Here is an 18,083-nt window from a genome sequence, read left to right as displayed (position 1 = left end):
TACTGAGTAAACTTAAAAACCTATGGCATGTAACCATCGATCATCAATCTAACGTCACGCATCAATTTCAGATAATAATTACAATTAGTCACCAATCGATAAGTTGTATCCTTGTTTCACAAATGGACCAAGATAAAGATAAAGTACGATATGAATTTAGAGAAGCCAATAAGGATTACACATTAAGTGATTAATGTTTTTGTTTTCAGATTCCTTACACAAAATATTTTAAATACGTTTTTCAAGAATTTAGGTAAATAAAGTTGTCTTTATATCGAATACGCCCTTTAATCAGATGCGAATACAGATTGATATTTTAAACCTAAAACGTAAAATATGAATCGAAATCCCGCAAATTATGGATCGATCCGGGATCCAGAGGTGGGATTCAGTGGCATGAGGAACAAGGACACTTTCAGGGAATTCGATAGTTTGTGTGATGATATAGCAACAAAGCTCTATACAATTAACGCTAGCTTTAAAGCCCTGCAAGACTGTCTTAAGCTCATTGGCACACCTAAAGATAACACGGGAGTGCGAAACAAAATGTAAGTGGAGACTGCACGTAACAAAATATACCAACACGGCGTTCAAAAGAAAAAGTTTTTGATGTGTCATACATTTACCCAAATATGATTTGTTCCATTGAATACTTTAGTTTCTATAAAATTTAAAAAAATCTTTACATAACTTTTTATGTTAACAACGTAAGAGTGAGGCAGGTCATTCAGTCAAAAAATGACATCACACTCAATTGTCTGCCTGCCACATATAAAGGAACATAAAAAAAATAGGTGCCAAAATTTGTCCACTTATGTTCTTTTTTGCTTAAGCTTTATTCAAGGAAACAACGATTACATCCTGAAAATGAACAACAATTCAAAATATTCCTTTTCAGACATATCACTCAGCTTACAGCCAATCAAGTAGCATCTGCCACGACAAGAGATATTGCCAAACTTAAGCGCACCACTCCCAGACATGACAAACACAGATTGCTTCAAGCTGACAAGTTGGAAGAAGATTTCAAAGAAGCCCTTAGCAAATATCACACTTTACAAAAGGTACAATAAAAAATACAAGGAAAAGATTTGAGGAGTTGTTTGCTGAAATAAGGACTAGTGATTTTTCAGGAGTTGGCTGAGAAACAAAAGGCGAATCTCTTGCTGTCTACTCACGTTGAGAAGGGAATTTCGGACGATGAGGACAAGGAAGAGCAACAGAAGCAGGTACAGTTAAGTCGGGAAATACAGTTCGAGCAAGAAATGATGCTAGAAAGAGAGGAACGAGTCAAGCAGATTGAGGCGGACGTACTAGACATTAATCAAATAATGCGAGAACTCGGTTCGTTGGTATGTGAACAAGGAGAAGTTATTAGTAAGTTCATTGCCAAATAAATATTCCAGAAATTAATTTTGTGGTTTGTAATAGATACTATAGAGAACAGCATTGATCATGCTGGAGGCAACGTGGCGCAAGGAACTGAGGAACTGATAAAAGCTTCAGGATATCAAAATCGTTACCGAAAAAAGATCTCAATCCTCGTGATAATAGCTGCAATAATTGCTATTATATTAATTGTGGTGCTCGTCTGTGAACTTAAAAAATAGTTCTCGATTACGTGTGTAAGAAGCACGCATTTTGTCAACGTGACCGTGAGTCTTTGATTGCTCCTTTTTAAGCTTTATTGCGATTCAATATGCACGATTAATTGTAAGGATTAAATATTCATATTTTACATATAAATTAGCGATTATTGTATGCGACAATATATTATTAGATGTATATTAAAGTTATATCATAATTAAGGATTTAACTTTATTTAAACCATCATTTTCTAAAATATGATTTAAAATGTAGTGGTGATTAACCACGTCCAGTGTTAATGACTTTATAGAATTACGACACTAACTTATTAGAAAACGGTAAGTGGGGATTTCTGTTTGTTACGTTAGCATTCAAAATAGATGGTAAAAAGACTGTCCTAGATTTGAGTTTATGCGACAATACTGCAGAACAACTGTTTAGTCTAAATTCCGACATTAAATCCCTAGTGGAATATTCTAAATTATCAGGATCAAGGATGGGAAATCTATGAAAACGAAAATGTACGTATTTGAGTAATACAGACTTTTTCATTATCTGAAGCAGAGAATTAGACACTCTATGTTACTATTTAATTGTACTTCAAAATTGTATTTATATGTATAGAAACCAATTTAAAAATAGTATTAAAGAGGAAATTTTGTTATAACAACGAACCTAAAAATTCTAAAAAAAAGAATGATATCAAATTCATTCCACAATTATGGACATAAATGTAGTCAATAGGAAATAAAGCTTTCCAGGCGTTCGAAAATATTAGAAAGTTTGAAGGTTAACGAGGAAAAACTGTTTGTCAACAGGGATTTTAGAAGTGTAAAAAGATATTAACGTATATGAAATACTGATCCAGTTAAGTGAAATAGTACATAAGCAAGGTAATGCTATGATAAATTACTATGTTTTAATGAAAAAAAAAGAAGAAAACATCGAACATTCTTTTCAGATGAAGTTGACGAAATTATCACTCGAATGGAATTCAGAAATTGGAACCAAACAGTTAAAGGCCACCTCAGACAGAAGGCCCTCGATTTGTTAGAAATTTTCATAATTGCGAATTGGCTCACGCATATGTTTTTTATCATTAAACGAAAATTTAAATCGAATCTTTATTTTTTTTTCTATGGCGCTCTCTATGAACCTTTCTCGTAAACACTGCCAGAGATGTTTTTACGGTAATTATCCGAACATTTCGAATGACAATTATGACATGCGCGCGTCAGTGTAATCGGACCGCGAAAGTTCTTCATTTGTTTTCAATAAACGAAAAGTGGAAATTAATTGAAAGTTTTAGACTTGAAATAAAAATATAATCTCATTTAAAACCGAAAAGCAAATAATAAGAACGGGTATCTTCCCTGTAGATTAAAAGACTATCTACGGAACCACGAAAGAGGTAAGAAAAAAAAAGGAAACCCGTTCCTAGAGGATCTTCCAAAAAGTCCTGTTTTGCAAAGTATAGGCTCCTCTATTCCCGAAATATGAGAACTAATAATAAAATTTCCCCTCCTTCAAACGCAATCAAAACTTATCGTCGACATTGTCCCAAAGTAGCATTCCTTTCGTAGAGGACCACATTATATTCATCGACTGTGCCCCTGCAATTGGAAATTACCCAAAACTATTCCTCTGGTTTTAGTACTGAAACTGAAGCGTTCCACTCCGACGAAGCGAAAAGAATTCTACTACCCACCACAGCAAGAAACTATCATTATCCTTCAGAGTCTTCGGGATATAGCATCAGTTGGGTTCTCAATTTCTGGGATGGTTGAGAAAGTAGGGCTTTTCCACGGCTCCACAGCCTTCACCAAGGTAGGTACAGTCAGCTTTGGTCTATCATTTTCAATTGCAATTTAGAATAAGTAAAATTGGACTTTCCTGCGTTTCAAGTGTGAATGGGGCGCGCCTGCCTTTTCGGTGATTCAAGCCCTAATCATTTGTCAATTTTGGCTCTTTCGAAAGCAACCACTTTTATACTTTCAAAGGTTCTCATATATTTAGCATTTATTTGGAGAAATTTGCTTATTTCATCTTAGGGTATTGTTTTATTAACAATGTGAGAAACGTTTATCGGAAGGGACTATCTATTTTAGCAAAATTACAATAATCTTTGTTTAAATTTCCATTATAGTAAATCAGTTCATACGTTGTATCACCAAGTTACATTCTATGAACGAAGACACATTATATCACCAATATTTATTTTAGCAAAATTACAATACTTTTTGTTTAAATTTCCCTTATAGTAAATCAGTTCATACATTGTATAACCAAGTTACATTGTATGAACGAAGACACATTGTATCACCAATATTTATTTTAGCAAAATTACAATAATTTTTGTTTAAATTTCCATTATAGTAAATTAGTTGATACATCTTTATCACGGTTCTTATTTATGTGGCTACCACAATGTATCAACAATGTGTCTTCGAAACCATCCACCAACTCTTTGGTGATAGTTTAATAATTGAAAATTGTAACTTAACGGCACATTTTAAATAGTGGCATAAAAAATAAGTCATAGATAAAGAAACAGTGTTAATTAATGTACATATAATTATTTTCAGAATTTCATCCAATGGTTTTCTTTAAAAATTGCCATTTAAAGAAATCCATCATAGGTGAATACTAAACACTTAAACATTCGGGGAATTCTTCCTATGAATCGTCGTTACCTCGCTTCGTATCCGCCGTGGCGGCGACGTTGCCATTTTTGTCTCTCTCCGAAAATTGCAATAATTTTATAATTTTCACCTTCTTTCGTTATAACAAACGTTTATTTTTAATTAAACGAGATGTTTTTGGTATTAGAAAGCTCTAATTTGCCATTGGGGAAAGATAGATTCCTCAATTTTTTTCGTTTCCCATTTTTTAAAGCGATAAGTGCTTTAAACTCATTACACAGAGATACATACGAATGAATATGATTTTGAAGTTGTTAAAACTAAAATTACTTTGTTAATAATTGAAGCTTTATTTAGCACTGGTTTAATGGAATTTGAATTTGTTAATGTAAAATAATCGATTTACAGGTAAAAATGATAACAAAAGAAGGTGAATGGGAGAGGTGGTACAAAGGGGGGGTGGTAATGAGGGGATGTTGAAGGGTAATTTGCATGATTCATTAATGCAAATTGACCCCCCAACATCCACAATGATGAAAATTATTGAGGAAACCCACTAATTTTCAGAAAAGCATTCATTGGAAGAATTCCCTTATTTTTTTGATTTCTTGCCCAATCCGGCAACACTGTACGACACCGGGCCCAAAGAGGGCCCGGCAAAGAAACGGACGCAACGCAAAGATACGTGGAGAATAAACCCTCCAGGTACCTTGACGAGGAGTCGGCCTCTCGACCGACCCCTCTTTGGGGGTCTTAACCCAATTGTTAGATCCGGCAGAACAACAACGACCACAAGCCGGAGTCGCCCCCCGGTGAACGGGCAAACGGAGGAATCATCAATGGGGCCAGCACCGATGAGGCCTTCGTTCACGACGCCCCCCGAAGAGGTGCAGCAACAAGTGCCGCTGTCGTTAACTGGTCCAGATCCCGAGGGAAAAGACGGCGAGAGCCACCGAAAACTTTACTAGTCTAAGTTCTAGGATTTTGCGAGGAGACGGTTTTTTACCGGTGGTTCCATCTGCGGCCACGATAGGAATCGAACGGTACCGAAGGGCCATCTCAGAGGGAGCTGGTGCTGATCGTCACAAGTCGGAAAGTCAGCGAAAGGGAAGGTCCCAGACGGCAATTCGTTGCAATTCAATTCGACGCAATCGTCGGGAACCACCCGTTCTATCCTCACAACGTAACGAACAAAGGATTAATTCCTTGTTCTTGAATCAAAAACGGATCAATCCACTTATTTCAAGAGGAACGATCCAGATTCAAACGTTTAGAGGGAATAAAGATGACAAAAACGTCGTCGACAGAACGGGGGGTTCAAAATGGGATGGGGGGCGGAAAAAGGGCGTTAAGGTACATCAGGTAAGAACCCAAAATAAAACTAACAGAGCAGAGAAGAGGAAAATTTGGTTCAGGTTAGCAGCAGCAGCAGCAGCAGCAGCAGCAGCAAGGGGGCACACCATTGGAAAGTGGCTCGATATGGTTATCGAGGCTGCAGGTAGTGAGGGTGTCACCTACACACGGTAGGGGGCGACTCGCTAAAATAGGTAAAACGTAGGGTTCACAGGGTGCAGCACCTCAAATCGTGGGGACCTAGAAAGAAGATTGGCACCACCAACTTCAAGTTTAAGGTTCTCGAAGAACCTTAACGAGCAAGTAAGCAAGTGGTATATTCCATATTTGCTCCTCATCAATCGATTCACACATCTAGCTTTTACAAAAGACACACTTTGATACATTTTCAGTAGGTAGGTAGGTTTAGCTCGACCAGAACTTTGACTCGAAAGAGTCTGAGTGACCAACAAAGAGGCAGGACGTCATCGTTTGCCCCCTTTAGCAAACACTGAACACGTTTTATACACGGGTTCAATTTGACCAGATCAAGGGGGGCCAGGGATACATCGAAGTTTCATCGACATGGACTCTCAGGAGGAACAGGGAGTTGGTATTTGTTAATAATTTTTTAGTAACCTTTTTTAGCAGCAGAAATGGCATTTGGTAAATTGGTAAATTCGTAAGGTACATTTGGCGTAAGCAAGGTAAAAAGGAGCAGAGAGCAGAACTTGTCGGAGAAGAAAATATCCAAGGTAAGCACAGAAATTTGGTTTTAATTTGAATATCGAGTGCTTATTTCCAACAAGGTACAAGTAAAAAGGGTTACTATCATACAGCAGTAGTGTCTCTATACAGGGAACTAATTTAAAATTCAAAATACAACAGTTATACAAAGTGTGTATTACATTAATAACTGAATTTTTTAATTGAAAAAGTAGGCATTCATCCATTTTAACAATAAAACATCTTCAAGGTTAGTTTAGTTTTTTTTTAATTTTATAGGGAACGTAAGAAGCTGTAAAATATAGACAAATAAAAGGAATTATTTTTTCTTTAAACAAATTATAACGTGTAGGATCTTTCCTTTCATTTCTTACACAGCTATTTTAACAAAAACCATTATTTACAACAAGTAGAAAGTTCAACGTAGAGAGAATTTTTACTCGTATATTATTATTGTTTTGGTAAACATACACACATTCATACACTGACTCATTTGTTTCAGAGTTAGTCTGTAAAAAGTTTATCAAAGGTACGATTCCATTTTCGATGAAAATGTGTAGTTTATACAGCTCTATAATTTTTAAAAAATCGGGGCTAAACCGCACAATTCATAAAACTAATGCAAATTAGGGGACAGGTTTAAATGAAGATTTTTTTCATAAAATATGAGAAAATATGAGAAGGAACCTTCTCTTAAAATTAATGATCTCACTTAACTTGCACCCAACATGTATATTTCTTTTAATATTTATTTACAGTATATTTCCTAAAGGTAAGGAAAATGTTTTATACGAAATTTATCAAAATTTACAGCTACAGTTTCTCACTGGATTATTTAAAATGAATTAATTTTAAAATTTCCTAAAACTGTTGAAGAATAAAATACTTAAAATTACTCAAAGAACAATCCAACCCCTAACTACTAATTCACCTATTATTATGTAGGAAACACACTGTAAATACACACATTTGATTCTGGAGGTATGATCACCTACATTATTACCAAAACGTCCATTCAAAAAATAATTTTAATTCTCTTCTTCATTCCTTTAAATATTTGCATCGTTTGCATCGAAGTACCAAACACCCTGTAGATTTACAGTACATTTACAATTTGCATTAAGAAATAATTCCAATACTTCACTTTTTTTCTTTTTGTTTTGTAAATGCACAATTGTTGATACAAGCCTTTTTAGGTTAACCAAAGGATATAAAAAAATGAGGAGGAGGACGAGGAGAATACGACGGCAGCAGCAGCACAAAGACAAAAAACAACAGCAACGTAGCAACATAGTTACATAGCTTCGAGACTCTACAGTGGATAAGGAGGATTTAAACAAGAACAGAAAGAAGATTTTCTCACAGCCGATTCACGTCACCTACAGAGAAGAAATATCATAGGTACAAGATCGTTCACGCCATTTGACAATAATTTTCCAGTAATTTCACAACTCATCATAGTATTTTGTAAAAACATAATTTCAATACTTTAATCTCTCTAACGTTCAAGTCGATTACAATACATTCCACAGAGTATCTGATATGGCGTGAACGACCCTGTATTTTATTTAGTATTTAAGTTTAGATTAAGCGTTTTCCGGGGTAGTCATCATTCGAGTTAGCAACAAACTTTTAAAGAACGGATCGGGTGAATAATCCTCCCTCACACCCTCACACAAGGGGCGAGTCTCAAGTAGGAGTTTTCTTTTTCTTTTCTTAATACGAATCTTCAGGTTAAATTTATCAGAAATCCGAAATATCAAAAACAACTCAAAACGACTTCTTTACGACTCCAAAACAATCATTCCGTTTCATACTTTTTAGACAAGACGCGAAACTTTTATCTACCGCGACATTTTAACTAATATAAGTTCAGTCCATTTCCACAAGTTTAAGCGAAAACACAATCTTTACAAAATATCACACATTAAGGGTCATTTAAATAGTTTTGAACTTTTTAACTTGAAATTTTAATGTGAATTAAGAAACACTTCACAAACTCACTTTAAAAATGATTTTTTTCAAATTATTAAAAATAGGGTTTTGACACCAAACAAGACAACAAGACAAATAAGATAATTTTTACACCTACTAAATAAAACTAGAAGAGAATAAAAAACAGGAATGAATATGTCCCAAGTAGAACTTTAGATTTATATAATAATAACAGCAACAACAATAACAATTAAAAATCACAGTCAGTATTTTAGAACGAGCAGGATATTCGGGTGGTTTTTGAGGTTTCGGAAAAATATGAAACGTCACAAAGATTTCTCTTAATTTTTGGAAGTCGACATCGCGACACAAATCGAAAACTCCTACTTAAAAAGGATCTCGTATATACACGGTGTAGTGTCTGGTATTAGTTGGCGAACCTCGGCTAACCGGAGATATTCGAAAAGTGACTTTTGCAACAATAATTCAGGCATACGTTAACAAAATTTTGTAGCGACGTATAGCTCGATTAGGCTAACATCTAACATTCGCCAAGGTTCGGGAAACGTAAAAAATGGGAGCCAAAGTACACGTTTTCCTCGTAACTTTTTCTTTTATAATTTTTTCGATCGTTCGGCTAACAATTCATTCGGTCCTTAATTTATTTGAATTTCTTCATCGTCATAATATTATAATTTAGATTCCCAAGTTACTTTACAAGTTACCTTAGAAAATATGTCAGTTTAAAATGCCTTCTCTAACAGAACCAGAACGATTTCATTTTTTTTATATTCAAGTCGAGAACGTAGTTTCAAAATATACATATACACACACATATTTGCCGGGTTAATTCAGGTTACTATTAATTTGCCAGGTCACTATTATATTTTTCGGGTTTTTCTTTTAATTTTTTTCATGAAACGGTTTTGGGGTACTAGTAGCAAGGACGAGACTATTAATTCTCACTTTTATATAATTCACGTAACGTAAAACAAACGTCCTTCTATTTTTGTAATTTATTATTTTTTATTTTTTCTTTTTTAATTGAAAGCTATACGTCACTGCAAGGTTTCATCAGGGTAAATTCAGTAATTCAAAAGACATTCGAATAATACCGTCGATTACACGATTCGAAAAGAAACGACTAAGACACTTTAAGCAGCAATCCACCAACGGGTATTAGTAGTGTTAAGTCACCAATCTAGATTTTTAGAACAATCGCAACGAAAAAATCACAACCCATCACTCCTCCTTTCTTTCTTTTTTTGTTCCTAGGAAATCGGTAGTCTCTTCTCCCAGGACATCTTTTCTAATCTCCCTTTCTAGTTTCGTTTCACCCGACTCAGTCGTACTCGACACTTTACACGACGGGTTCTATTCTTTTTCCAAACCCAAAACCAAAGCATCCAAATCAGTGATCTATTTCGGATTGTTTTTGAACTATTTATCGTAAACACGTCAAGTCGCCGACACATATTTATTTATATTTCTCGTATAGATTCACGGAACATCTCAGTTAAATTCGATATCGAAATTTATTTTAAAAAAAATGTACATACAAGCAAGCAACACGAGTCGACTTCAAAGTTAACATTAACGCAAATCTCCGTTAACTAACTCATGTTAAAAAATTTTAACCAAGCAAAACGGTTCTAGAAATTACGGATTTCAAATAACTATTCAAAATTAACCAAGACGATTTCCGATTTCAGGTTACATTCAATCTCGCAACATTACGTGATTTTACAGTTTTGTTTATTCTTCCATTCTTCCTTTATTTTTGTTTCTTTACTTTTTCCACATTTCACATAGTGGTTCAAATATTATTGCAATATAACTTTCCGTATAAACAGTAAGAATTATCAAAGGGACAGTTTAATTAATTATATACGTCGACAACTTAGCGTGTTTATAATAAATAGGGAAGAGAAGAACATTTAAAAAAAGTGACCTGGCGATAAGTGAAAGGAAGGCAATGAGTTTTTTTTTTAATTCAAACATGAGATTATAGGCAATCGACTATTTTTTGAGTGCTCATTTTAGGTTTGGATAAAGAAACAGCAAGACCTAGCTTACGAAGTGCGAAGTACGTCCGGGTCAGGTGGAACAGGGGGCAAGGAGGGGATATCAGAAAAGATAGTTCGGAAAGGACCGGACTTTCCAAATTAACAGTTCTTTTTCTTTGCGATGGTTCTAGAAATTTAGGATTAGTGACTTTATACCAACTAGGGTTTTAAAGTGTCATCGTCGTTTTTCTTTTAACTAAAAAACTAAGACGGTAAAGAAAGTGTAATCGACAGGAATATCGTTCGGGAGCGGATCGATACATTACGCGATTTTCGACACACAGGGTGATTTTAGATAAGTGGGGGACAGGCAAAGATCTACAAAAAAAAAACATTCAAACAAAGTCTTCTTTATTTTCGGGGCTTCAACTTTTTATAACGTAAATTTGTTTTTTTAAGGTCAACTTCATTTTTTCAAACGTAACAACAACTTTTTTTTGGAGATGCGAATTCTTTATCGGCAGTAAAAATATTTTTCCTCGAAACATTTTTTTGCTAAAAGTAACGAAATTTACAATTATAACAGACACTAAAAAAAATATTTGATAAAACTTTATTAATTTTGTAGTAAATTAAAATTTATCACAAGAAAAATGAGTCCAACAGACGTCGGTTTTTTACGAAACGATCGTTTAGTATTTTCCAGCATTTCAGTCGTAAAGTTTCGACAAGAGTTTTTTTATTCGAATTTTCAGGTCTTCGGTACTCGACCATAAACTACTTTTTTGTTCAACGATCCCACAAAAAAAAATGTGGGGAAGCGAAATCCATCCCATCTTTGTGAGAAACGTGCATTTAAAATTTGTTCGAACAAAATTTTGATAAAATCGGACCAGTAGCATTCGCGGGGTGAGTTCGGGGTAAAAACATTTTATCATCGCCAACGAAGAATTCGAATCTCTAAAGAAAATCGAGCGTTACTTTCGAAAAGAAGGCGACTCAAAAAAAAATCGACATTAAAAGTTGGGGTACCGGAAATATTCAGACTTCTTCATTTTCGGCACTCCAACTTTCTCATTTATTGACATCGTCAAAAGTCGAGGTACCGAAAATAAAGGGGGTCTCAATATATTTTCCTTTATTTTTAGTAGATCTTCCCGGTTACAAGATATTCGCTCGTTTCACTTATCTAGAATCATCACCGCGTACGATTCATTTTTATTTTATCCATTATTATTTTTTCCTTTTCTTTAATTTATCATTTCTTTTAATTTTTACACACACGCCAGAGAAGCACAAGGGTCGTTCAGCTTTTCCATTATTCTTCGATATTAATAACTAGCTAAACACTAACCAACAAAAGACACCAATCACCAGACTACAATTAATTATACGATACCGATGAATTCACAGACCACTCTCGTCCCATCCCGATCGCGGTATCGCGGTATCTTCACCCCTTTTCATAGACATAGACATAGACACAAACACTATTATTCACCGACATACATATATATTTTTTTAAATAATTTTATTTATGTTTTTTTTATTTGATTTGTATAATTTGTATTGTATATAGGACGAGTCAGGAGGATCGTGCCAAACTTCGGGAGCGTGTTAGACATGAAAAATAAATATAAAAGAAAATTCAAACGTTATCCGATTTTCGTTCGTTTACAAGTTACGGCGTAAATCAAATTATAAATTAACGTTTAGATATCATAGTAAATGTTGGGTAGCGGTGTGAGGTCTGAAGACCTCGAAAGTCAACTAATACATCAATATCACCAATACCAAAAGTACGTTTATGGTAAATAGAATCCTAGTTAAAAAATTCTATTTACGCCATAACTCGCGAACAAACGAAAATCGGATAACATTTGATTTTTTTTATATTTATTTTTCACATACGACACGTTCCCGAAGTTTGGCACGATCCTCCCGACTCACCCTGGATATACAGGGTGTCCCACAAGTGTTTCATTATATTTCAGTGGGTAATAGTACATTGAAAAATAATACGACTCCCCATATAAACCATATTCCAATAATGCTTCATTAAGAAGATACAGGGTGTTAAACTTAAAACACACCTGGAATATTTCAACGTATCAGAGTATCAACGAACAGGCGAGCTCGATTATGTATTGAACAATTTCTATAATGTTATAGCAAATTAATAATATTTAAAACAAACTTATTATTAACTAACTATTAAAACCATTTAGAGAATATCGTGCATATAGACGGTATTCAATTTTTTACTGGCAAACGATACGTCGGACGAAAAAGAGTCGAGCGAGCATTTTTCTTCTAAACGAAATTAAACTTCTAAAAATAATTTTTATTTTGATAAAAAGCAGTGGCGCACCATGTTTTTCTTTAAAAATGTGCCGAGAGGTGTCCGTACGCACGTCACTGGCGAAACGAAAACTAGCCCTTTTGCATAAATAAATGCGTCTACATTAACTCTCAAAACGTGCCAAATTTCACTTACATATCTCAAACGGTTTTGAACATATCACCCTGTATCTTCTTAACGAAGCGTTATTGGAATATGGTTTATATAGGGAGTCATATTATTTTTCAACGCACTATTACCCACCGAAATATAATGAAACACTTGTGGGACACCCTTTATATTTTTTTGTCGTAAGGACATCCTTCCGATTTCAAGATATCTGTTTTTGTCTCCCTTAACTAGAATTACGGTGTACTCTTGAAATTTTTTTGTTTTAATTTTGATTTGTAAGTGTATTACACACAGGATCATTCAGATTCGACGCTCATCATTGAGATCTCAGTAACCGTAAGAGATACGAGGTGGGTCAAATCGGGGCGAAGTCGTACAATTCGGAGCTCGACAAAACGCCCTTTTAAAATTAGGAAAATTCCCATTACTTCCGGAGATATCCGAAAAAATAATTAAAAACGAATAGCACGTTATAATCGCCACCTTTTTTGAATTTTAACGAAATGACGTATCAAACATAAACGTTTCCTTAAATTTATTAACTTGAAACGTCACAACAAAGTATCCTCGTTCTTGTTTTTCAAAGCACTCTTAGCAAAATCATTTTTCATCAAATTGCAGGTTGCAGGAAATCTAAACGTGAAATTTCAAACACGACTTAAGTATTTTCTAGAAGATAAAAAGTGGCAATTATAACGTTCCTTTCGGAATATTCCAAATCGTATAACTTCGCCCCCATTTAACCCGCCTCGTATCTCTCACGGTTACTTTGATCTCCACGACGAGCGTCGAATCTGAATAACCCCGTATATATATATATACGTCGGAGATTTATCAGTTCTCAAGTCTAGAAATGTAAAATTTGAGTTGGCAATAAGGGCCATTCGTGAAAACCAGGACGAACAGGTACCATTGGAAATGGAACGGGAACCGCGAAGAAGACAATAATTAACAAAAAAAAAGAAGGAAGGTAGCCGTCGAGCAGTAGTGAATTCGTGAGCCTCGTTTTTATTTTTTTATCATACCATCAATCGATACGAAAAAATTATCAATGACGGAGAACATCGTTAACATTACTTCGACACATATATATCATTGATAATTTTAATGTTTTATTAAGTAAATGGATAGTAAGGCAAGGCTAACGAATTCACTTCCCTTCTTTTTAATTACTGCCTTCTCCACAGTTTCCATTTCCATTCCCCGTGGTCCTCTCGACTCAAGGGAACGGTACTTGTTCGTCATGGTCCTGGTCCTGGTTTTCCCACGGACCGAAACTTCACACACGGCCCTTAATTGCGTCGGTAATAGTGACTAGTGACCTCGTCCTACGTTCTCTTCATCTCCACGATAAACCCGTCAACCTGTCAACCTGTTCAACTCAAATTTTACATTAAAAACTTAAGAACTAACAAATCTCCGACACACATATATTTTTTAAAATATTTTTATTAATTTGATTTTTATTTGATTTGTATAATTTGTACTACATATTCATTTTTTTATTATTATTCATTTTCTTTTCTTTATTTTTAAATCTTTCTCTTTTATAATTTTGTTTAAATTCTTATTGTCTTATTTTAATTTTTTTCATTTTAATTTTTATATTTTATTCTTGCTTTTATCATGTTTTTTAATTCTCATTTTTATTTTTAATTTTATCTCTTTCAGTTTTATTATCATTTTTGTTTTTTAATTTATTGTTTTCTCTTGATCATTTTTTATTTGTTGTTACTTATTGTTTTCTTAATTTTTCCTCTTTCTAATTTTTATATTTTATTCTTTTTCTATATTTATCATTTCTTTTTATTTTAAATATTTTTATTTTTTCTTTATTTTTTTCTCTTTGGTTTTTAATATTCATTTATTTTTTAATTTTTTTATCATTCAGTTTCTTTATTTTTGTTTTCTTTCTTTTAGCTTCAATTTTTTTATTATTAATTTTCTTTTTTATCATGTTTAATTTTTATACTTTCGTTTCTATTATCTTTTTTTTCATTGTTCATTTTCTTTATTTTTTATTTATTTTCTTTTCTTAATTTTTATTTCATTCATTTTTCATTTCTTAATTTTTAATTTGTTCTTTCGCTTTTATTATCTTTTTTTTTTGTTTTTTATTATCATTTTCCTTTCATAATTTTTTATTCTTTTTTTTTTTATTTTGCTTTTCTCATTTTCTTATTTGAATTCATTCTTTTTTTATTTCTTTCGTTTTCTTATTCATGTTTCTTTCTTAATTTTTTATTTTTTATTCTCATTCATTTTTCATTTTCTCTTTTTCATTGTTCATTTTCGTTTAATTTTTATTCTTTTTTTTTATCTTTTAAATTCTTATTGTCTTTATTTTTTTATTCATTTGTTTTTCTTTATTTAGATTTTTAACTTTCGTTCCTTAATTTTTTTATTATTCAATTTTCTAAATCATTTTTTTTCTTTTGTTTGTAATTGATTATTTCACTTCTTAATTTTTATTCTTTATTATTTTCTTTTTTATCATTTTTTTTTGTTTAATTGTTTTTTTTAATTCATATTACTTTTATTCTTTTTAATTTCTTCTTTATTTATATTTTTAACATTCTTTCGTTATCATTATCATTTTTTATTTATTTATTTTAATTTTATCTTTATTGTACTTTTTTGTTATTTCTTTTATTTATATTCTTTTTATTATGTTTTTTTAATTGTTCTTTGTTTAATTATTGTTGTTTGTGGAATTGTGTGTGTGAAATAAGAAACAATGAGAATATCTACAGTTGTTTTATTTAGTATTAAGCACGACAACCCGGGTTGGTAAGAAAAAAAAAAGAAAAGAAGTCAGGTTAGTACAGAAATACAAAAATAAACAACCCGGGTTAGTTCAAAAAAAAAAGCTCAGGTTAGTTCAGAAAATGGAAAAATAGAAACGAATCCACGCCAAATTGAAAAATATGAAAAAGTGAAATTCTAACTGATTTGAATTGGTATCTGTCTCATTTCCTTCTTTCTTTTCCAGGGATGGATCTCTGAAGCTGAAGTTACCAAGTGCGAGGACCGACTTAATGTGGCCAGAACAATAGTGAGTGAATAGTGAAATAGTGAATCAGTGCCTTTTCTCGGAGGATTACATCTGAGTAAGTCCACTTTTCTACTTTTCTGTCTTTGCCTTTTCTGCCACCAAAGTAGGTACGGGACAGAACGGACCCTTCCTTTTGCCTTCATCCGGGATTTACCGGTAGAACCACCCAATCCAATCCAATCGTATCGAATCGTAAAAAAGCGAGCACGAGCACACGAGCAGTACCGGAGGGCAATCTCAGAGGGAGCCGACGGTCACAAGTCGGAAAGTGAACGGGGAATCCTCACAACAGAACAAAGGAATAATTCGCCATTCCTTATTTCTTTGTTCTCGAATCAATCCACTAGTTTCAAGAGGAAAGATTCAGATCCAGACTCAAACGTTTAGAGTGAAAGTGAAAATATATAGGTACGTCGTGTCGTCCACGAAATCCTCCTCGAATCGTTCGTTCACACAAGGGGGCTCAAAATGGACGTCGAGGTACACAAGGTAAGAACCCGAAATAAAACTTCAACAGGGCAAAGAAGAGGAAAACTTGGCAGCAGCAAGGAGGCACACCAATGGGAAGTGGCTCGATATGGTTATCGAGGCTGCAGGTAGTGAGGGCGTCACCTACACACGGTAGGGGGCGACTCGCTAAAATAGGTAAAACGTAGGGTTCACAAGACGTAGCACCTCAAATCCTGGTCACCTAGAAAGAAGATTGCACCACCAACTTCAAGTTTAAGGTTCTCGAAGAACCCTAACGAGCAAGTAAGCAAGTGGTACAGGGAAATTTTGGACAAAAATTTCCACATTTGCCTAAATTCGCTCCTCATTAATCGATTCACACATCTAGCTTTTACAAAAGACACACTTTAACACATTTTCAGTAGGTAGGTAGATTTAGCTCGACCAGAACTTTGACTCGAAAGAGTCTGAGTGACCAACGAAGAGGCAGGATGTCATCGTTTGCCCCCTTTAGCAAACACTGAACACGTAACATGTTTTTTACAAGGGTTCTCTACGACGAGATCAAGGGGGGCCAGGAACATATCGAAGTTTTCTTTATCGACTAAAGTAAATTTGTAAGCAAAGTAAAAAGGAGCAGGAACACGGTGAAGAAGAAAAAATCTAAGGTAAGCACAGAAAGTTAAAGTCGATTTGTATTCGATTATCGAGTGCTTATTTCCAACATAATACAGGGAATGAATTTAGGAAGGGCCTCGTCAATTGTTGTTAGAATGCAGTCAGAAAAAATATTATAATAAATTCAAAGTGTGTATTACATTACATTAAAAACTAAATTTTTCATTTAAAAAAATAGGCACTCGTCCTTTTAACAATAAATAATTCCTTCGATACATCACCAATTTTTTTTTTTCCTTAACAGCACAAATGTTACAAGCCTTTTTTTTTTTTAGGTTAACCAAAGGATATAAAAAGAGGAGGAGGAGGAGGAGGATACGACGATAGGAGCAGCACAAAGACAAAAAACAACAGCACCGTAGCAACATAGTTACATAGCTTCGAGACTCTGCAGTGGATAAGGAGGATTCAACAAGAACAGAAAGAAGATTTTCTCACAGCCAATTCACGTCACGTACAGAGAAGAAATATCCTAGGTACAGGATCGTTCACACCATTTGACAATAATTTTCCAGTAATTTCAAAACTCATCATAGTATTTTGTAAAAACGTAACTTCAATATTTTAATCTCTCTAACGTTCAAGTCGATTACAATACATTCCACAGAGTATCTGATATGGCGCGAACGACCCCGTATTTAAGTTTAGATTAAGCATTTTTCGGGTTAGTCATTATTCGTGAAGGTTCGGGAAATGAAAAAATGGGAGCTAAAGTACAGGTTTTCCTAGTAACTTTTTCTTTTCTAATTTTTTCGATCGTTCGGCTCTCTAACAATTCACCCGGTCGTTTATTTATATTTGTTTGAATTTCTTCATCGTCATAATAATTTAGATTCACAAGTTACTGTACAAGTTACCTCAGAAAATATATCAGTTTAAGATGGCTCCTCTAACAGAACGGTTTTAAAAAATTTTTTTCCTCTTTTATTAATATCATTTTTTATTTTTCAATTCTTATTTTTTTCTTAATTTTTTCTCTTTGAGTTTTATTATCATTTTATTTTAAATTTATTGTCTCTTGATCAATTTTTTATTTGTTGCTACTTATTGTTTTCTTAATTTTTCCTATTGCTAATTTTTATATTTTATTCTTTTTCTATATTTATCATTTCTTTTTATTTTAAATATTTTTGTTTTCTTTCTTTTAGCTTCAATTTTTTTATTATTAATTTTCTTTTCTTTTTTATCATGTTTAATTT

General features: G+C 33.6%; 1 protein-coding gene and 1 long non-coding RNA gene across 2 annotated transcripts; both read left to right on the top strand.

The window, feature by feature from the left end:
• The first annotated feature begins 182 nt into the window (after positions 1 to 182).
• Syx13 (syntaxin 13) lies at positions 183 to 1,808 on the top strand. Its single transcript, XM_066290683.1, has 4 exons — positions 183 to 548; positions 899 to 1,064; positions 1,134 to 1,377; positions 1,432 to 1,808. The coding sequence occupies exons 1-4, from the start codon at positions 337 to 339 to the stop codon at positions 1,608 to 1,610; spliced, it is 801 nt and encodes a 266-aa protein (XP_066146780.1). The 5' UTR covers positions 183 to 336; the 3' UTR covers positions 1,611 to 1,808.
• A 5,528-nt stretch (positions 1,809 to 7,336) lies between these two features.
• On the top strand, positions 7,337 to 17,902 carry LOC136339202 (uncharacterized). Its single transcript, XR_010732095.1, has 3 exons — positions 7,337 to 7,688; positions 15,694 to 16,874; positions 17,160 to 17,902. It is a non-coding gene; the product is annotated as an uncharacterized lncRNA (long non-coding RNA).
• The last annotated feature ends 181 nt before the right edge of the window (positions 17,903 to 18,083 follow it).

Source organism: Euwallacea fornicatus, chromosome 1, assembly GCF_040115645.1.
Source record: "Euwallacea fornicatus isolate EFF26 chromosome 1, ASM4011564v1, whole genome shotgun sequence".
Lineage (NCBI taxonomy): Eukaryota > Metazoa > Arthropoda > Insecta > Coleoptera > Curculionidae > Euwallacea > Euwallacea fornicatus.
This window is presented reverse-complemented; position numbering and strand designations above follow the sequence as displayed.

Coding starts and splice junctions, on each gene's coding strand:
- Syx13 (XM_066290683.1), top strand. CDS start 337: ATGAATCGAAATCCCGCAAATTATGGATCGATCCGGGATCCAGAGGTG. Junction 1,065..1,133: donor AATATCACACTTTACAAAAG/GTACAATAAAAA, acceptor GTGATTTTTCAG/GAGTTGGCTGAGAAACAAAA. Junction 1,378..1,431: donor TGAACAAGGAGAAGTTATTA/GTAAGTTCATTG, acceptor GGTTTGTAATAG/ATACTATAGAGAACAGCATT.